Source organism: Orbicella franksi, chromosome 5, assembly GCF_964199315.1.
Source record: "Orbicella franksi chromosome 5, jaOrbFran1.1, whole genome shotgun sequence".
In the NCBI taxonomy this organism is placed as follows: Eukaryota; Metazoa; Cnidaria; class Anthozoa; order Scleractinia; family Merulinidae; genus Orbicella; species Orbicella franksi.
Genome location: NC_138149.1, coordinates 15,749,719 through 15,755,774, shown reverse-complemented (window position 1 = coordinate 15,755,774; position 6,056 = coordinate 15,749,719). Strand labels below are relative to the sequence as shown.

At 45.7% G+C, this 6,056-nt stretch overlaps 1 protein-coding gene across 1 annotated transcript; it reads right to left on the bottom strand.

Annotated features, from left to right (window-relative positions):
* Positions 1-471: 471 nt before the first annotated feature.
* LOC145487809 (uncharacterized) lies at positions 472-1,143 on the bottom strand. Its single transcript, XM_081466608.1, has one exon. It carries the CDS (start codon positions 1,141-1,143, stop codon positions 472-474), a length of 672 nt encoding a protein of 223 aa, XP_081322734.1.
* Positions 1,144-6,056: the final 4,913 nt, after the last annotated feature.

Sequence of the window (6,056 nt, the reverse complement as noted above, 5' to 3'; positions counted from 1 at the left end):
GGATGCTTTGTCAGCTGGATTTAGCGATGTCTCAACATATCGCCATTGGGTTGCTGTGGATTGGACCAATATTGCTGAAACGCGATTGGCGACAAAAATCTGGAATCTTTTGTCCTTGTTCTCTATGTATCAAAGAACGCAAGTGCTGTCGGTCCAGAAGGTAGAGCTGTCAACGGGAAAATCGAGTTCTCGTCTGATCATGTGATCTAATCTTGTTGCTAAAACTGCTGCGGATAATTCCATTCTCGGAATTGTCATTGCCTTTAGGGGAGCTAATCTTGACTTTGCCATGATTAAGGAACAGTGGACTTAACCGTTCACGTCGATTTGTCGGAGATACGAAACTGCTCCATAACCTTGACTAGACGCGTCTGAGAAGTGATGAAGCGCGCGTAGTTGGACGTCTGAGAAGTCTAGTGGTTTGAAGCATCGGGGAATTTCGTATTGTTCCAGTTTAGGCAGTTCTCTAAGTCAGGCTTCCCATTTGTGTTTGCTAGGTTCCGGGATCTGGTCGTCGCATCCGAGGCCCTGAGGACACAGGTCTTGTAGGATAGCTTTGGCAGGTAGAATACATGAGGATACAAAACCCAGTGGATAGTAGATTGAAGAGACGATGGACAGAATTCCTCTTCTTGTAACTGGTTTTTCTTTGCTAGCGATTTTGAAACTAAAGGTGTCTGCTTGAACGTTCCATTGGACGCCTAAGGTTCTTTCAGTTAGCGCTAAATTCTTATTGAGGTCAAGATCCTTAACTGAGGGTGCTCTGTCTGACTCAGGAACAGAGTTGATTACTTCTCTTGAATTGGACATACACTTGGTTAGGCGAAAGCCTCCTTTGGATAGTAGCTCACGGAGTTGCCCTGCCAAACGAACAGCTTGTGTGTCTGTTGCGACTGAACGAAGGCAGTCATCTACATAGAAATTTCGCTTTACAGTCCCCACTGCGGTTGCGTCGAAGTCTTCTCTGTTATGGTCAGCGATTTTCTTCAAGGCGTAGTTCGCACAGCTTGGGGACGAAGCGCCGCCGAACAAATGGACCAGCATTCGGTATTCTTCTGGTTCCTTTTCTATGTCGCCGTCTGGCCACCAAAGGAATCGCAAATAGTTACAGTCGCTTGGCTGAACTCGAACTTGATAGAACATTGCTTCTGTCCGACATGAAGGCAACTGGTTCCAGTCCGAATCGCGTTAGCACCCAACCAACGTGTTGGTTAGATCCGGCCCCTGTAACAGCTGATCGTTGAGAGAAGTGCTACGATACTTCGCTGAACAATCAAATACGACACGGACCTTGTTTGGCTTCTGTGGGTGAAATACTGGATGGTGGGGTAGGTACCATGTGTCTTTCAAAGACAAGTCCGCGCCGGTTATCTTTTCGGCATAATTCTTGTGTAGCAGGTTATCCATGAAATCCTTGTAGTTCTCTCGAAGGGTTTCATCTCTTTGAAGGCGTCTTCTTTAGCGGCTGCAGTCTGGATTCGACTTGGGACTTGTTCTCCAAACATGGCGGATTATTTTTCCATGGCAGACCGATTTCATAATGACCGTTCGAAAGCCTCACAGTACTTTCCATGATCGCTAATGCGCGTCGATCATTCTGGGACATCGACATCTTGGGCTCGTAGCTGGAGTCGTTAAACTCTAGATTACAATAATCTTCAAATTGCTTGCTGAGGTTAGGATTGGCGTCAACGAAGTTAGCGGTTGGCTCCTTAGGCCCTGTCCGTCCAAGGGGTCCATTAAGCACCCATCCAAGAACGGTACGTGTAGCAAAGGGACCGCCATTTTTGCTTTCACTTACTTTCACTAGTTGCAGTACTTGTGGTACGTCGCTGCTAATCAAAAGGCCAGTTTCTGCTTCGATTTTGGGTACTGTGATACCCTTAAGGTGTGGCCGGCGGTTCACGTCTTCTTGTGTGCCAATAGCGTCGGTTGATACAGGAAGACTGGGTCTAGAGTAAACCATGGGTAGCTCTATTAAGTTGTGGTCGCTGAGATCTGAAACTTCTAGGTTAACGAGAGAACATTCAATTGCTTCATTGGTCGTTTGCATCGTAGTAAGTGAAAGGGTGGTTTTCACTCTCTTGGCGTCAAGTTTTCGGAGTAGCGCGTCAGTGCAGAATGAAGTGTTTGATCCGGAATCCAGGAACGCGTATGTTAGCACTTTATTGTCTTGGCCCCTCGCTTTAACCTTCACAGGCACAATCGATAATCCTACGATGGAGGAGTCGCTGATGCTTGAAATGTCTCACTTTGGACGTAGCCATTACTCACTTGCGTTGCGGTTGCGTTTGTTTCAGTGCTTGTAGCCCCGTTACTCTGGTTTGGCTGTGATGGTGTTACTTCCTGGGTTCGTTCCTTCTCATGTAGAAAGGTAGAATGCTTTTTCGTACAGCCTTCAATGCGACAGAAGCTTTGCTTTGGACAGTCTTGTACATAGTGTCCCGATGCTAAACAATTTAAGCACAGTCTTTTAGCACGAACAAACTTGAGTCGATCGCTTAAACGTAATTTTCTAAAGTCGCTGCATTGCGAAAGCCAATGATTTTTGTTGTAAGAGGGACACTTCAATAATTTCTTCTCTGAAGTGCTTGATGGCGAATAGGGTGGCTTCGGTTGGACGTCCACCGCAAATGACCTTGCATCCCTTTGTGACCTGTCGTTGTGCTTGAGGTTGCTGGATCGGCTCGGTTCACCTTGAATCTTGCCGAAAATAAGATGATTGGTCACCCTCGATCTGGCCTCAACGAAGTCTGTAATGTCCTTCAAGTTGGGTTCTCTTCCTTCTTTCTGTGTAATAGTGTCAACCAGCTCGCGCCATTTTAGCCTAGGTGGTTAAGGTAGCCGATCCCCTTTAACGTGTTTCTGCAGCTGGTGAGCAATATCGAGAACTTCTGCAGTGCGGGACCATCTTCAGAGCGCATTGGCTGGCCATTGATAACGCAGTCGACGTACGCTGTAGCAATTTATATGACTGACCATACCTCTCTGCCAGTAGCTTTCTTGCTTCCTTGCAGCCTCCATCCTCCTGTATGGCTAGGCAGCTTCGTACCAGGTCTTGTACCTGTCCACTCGTGTGCTGCAGGAGACAATAGAGCCTTGTGCTTGGACTGCTGGTTTTTCTCTCAATGAGGTCCTCGAATGCTCGGATAAAGTCACAGTACTCGACTGGATCGCCGGTGAAGACAGGAACGTCGGGTTGACGTAGTGTCAATGCCATAATAGCCTGTTGTTGTTGCCTCAGGAGAAGCTGTATATCACCACTAACAGGGGGGACGTGGATAGTTTGTGGCGTGCTCTTAGCGACTGCACTGAGAGGCGAATATTGGGGAGTCTTATTCTGCCATTCAGGAGCTTGTGGGTTTAAAGGAAGGCGTTGCCTCGTTAGTCGGGAATCTTCCATGGGACAAGGGAACCTCCTAGGTTGGCTAAATTCACGATCTGTTGCCAATTGATCTGAATTTTCATGGCTGGTTCCATTGGGTACATGTACTTCTGGTTTGGCCTCTACAGCAGTTGTCTGGTCTTCGATAAACCGGTCTTCATGCGATATTGCCAAGGGTTGCAGGAATTAAACGCTTTTCTTATTTTGCTCGTTTTCCGGAAGTGACTTTGCGTTGGTCTCGCTCTCGGCATGGTCATAAACCAGTTCTTCGGCCTCGGCCTCTGCTATTTCAGTTTCTAATTTTAATTGAGTTTGGCGTTGGCGTAATTTAATTTCTTCTTCTTCAATCTCGTGTAGCCTCTTAAGCGTTGCGACTTCAGCTTTTAAAATAGTTCTTTTTGCTGCGGCTTTTGCTCTGGCGCTAGCAGAAGAATTATGCGATGTGCGTGACGAACGCGACGAGCGTGATGAGCGTGACGAGCGTGATGTGACGGTCCTTAACCTAGCGTTTGAAATGCTGTCTTCAGGATTTATCTCATAAGATCTTAGTAACCGTGAAGCTTCCACCCCAGCTAGCCAAACTGTAGTTGTTCTACTTCGTTGAGAACTGATTCGTAATAATTTCCGGATTCTCCGATCGGCTCTAGATCTTCTAATTGACTACGAAACACTTCGTGCGCCTCTTGGAATTTCTTAAACGCTTGCCCTAGCTAATTCAGCTGACTTCTTTATTACTTCATCTGCATTGCTTTCCTCATTCATTAGACCGGAAATTTCCTTACTCTTCTTAGTCACGATGCCCTTTGCGCTACTGCGTGCCCCCTTTGTTTCCATGATGTCTCGATTACGTTAATTGATCCTTCAGAGAGGTGGCACTGAGGTTTGTTTGACCACAGATAAGCAACTCGCACGCGGGTATTGCTCTAATCCAGATAGCGGATAGCCATTGCGTGGTCTCCAAGCCGTAGCCTAATTTTTCGAATTCCTTCACAATTCGTTGCAGGTTTGCTCGATTCGAATGAGGATCGCCGCCAAATTCGAACTAATGTAATTGTAAAGATTCTAGAGGTTGCCTTTACTCAAATCTTAAACAACTACAGGGGTAGCGCGGTGCGAGATATTCGAACTCGGCTATCTTTAAAACGAGACAGTTGTGGAATTTGATAACAATGGGGTGACAGGCCCACCCAACTCCTATCCACGTGTAATAGTCGCTTTGAGAGTTTTGCCCGAACTAGTATATTCTTGAGGATCTGCCCCTTTTGTGTGGTACGATAGGGGGATCTTTGAATATTTCGCTAAGCAATAATCCTGTTTTTAGGAGGACATTTCACCAGAGTAGAGCCGTTAGAGGTCATAGGTCTGCGTGGTTTCCGCTGTTATCCGCGTGTAATTTGCAGAGTTCGATACCTCTGTTTTTAGCCACGTGCTGGCTTTTATTGGATCATTTGTATTGCAAGATATGTTTTAAGCTCTCTAAATATTAGCTCTGGAGGGACAAAGTTTGAAACATTCCGTGAACATGTTGGTTACTTGCATTTTGTAGTATTACGCCGGGCCCGGCTGTTTGATTAACTGTTGCAAGTTGTGCTGCTTCTTATCACGGGTGTCATATTCATCTTTGTCCGGCTTCGCCAGAGATAGCTGTAGCTTTCCTTGTTGAAAGCTATGAGTCTGTCTTAGATAGACGTTCTTATGCTTCTTGCATCAATTTCATCGAGCTTTCTGTCCTTGCAGTTTGTTCGTTCTGGAACTGCAAATGTAGATGTTCACGCGCAAGTCTGTGGACTGTTTTGCGTGTTGTTTATGATATTGTGTGGTTTTGTTCAGGCAAAAGCTCTGAATTTAGGAGTTCTTCCTATAAGTGTTCATCCAGCTCCACGTTGTGGTTGTCATTGCTTTTATTTGCGATGTTGTCAGGTTTTCTTGAGACTGTTAATAGTCCCTCTTTTGTTAGGAGGCTCGTAGCCTTGTAGATCAGGCAAGAACGCGGTTTCGATCCTTCTGGATCTCATCAGTTGCCGATAACAGGGAGTGGTAGAGACCAATGCTCGGTAACACTCCGCACCTGGCACGAAGAGATAAATTCACGCTTTTGTAGCAAAACTCAGAGACAGATGTTTCTGTTGGTTTCCGGTCGCCATCCGGATGGGCGCCAGCATGGCGTCTCCATCAAAATCTCTATAAATTTGGGTAAAAAATTTCTCCGCATATCTTGCCTAAGAAACATTGCTGCGACCCGAATCTTGGCGAAAGTCTTTGCATATTTACCTTCTTTCTCTTCAAGATTCTGGACTTTATCATTTGAACTGTTTTGATTTTCATTTTGATTTATTTTGAACGGCGTGACACTGAAAACCAGCAATAAAGTAATTCGATGCTCGATGCCCGAACGATGTGGCGGCGAATTTCGCGTATAATCCGTCATTGTGTGCTTAATGATACCTCGTTCTATGCAATGCAGTCATGCGAAGACAATTTCAAAGTGCCCATTGCATTCACTTTAAATAAGAAAGAATCGGTCGCTTTGAAGGTCTTCCACAGTTTAAGTGGAATGATCTCGGCGAACAAGGTGTGATAGGGGAAGGGTCGTTTGGAGCCGTTTTTATCACAAAAACCAAAAACAATGACGGAAAGTCGAAACAGTGGTTGACAAGAAATCACCCGCTTT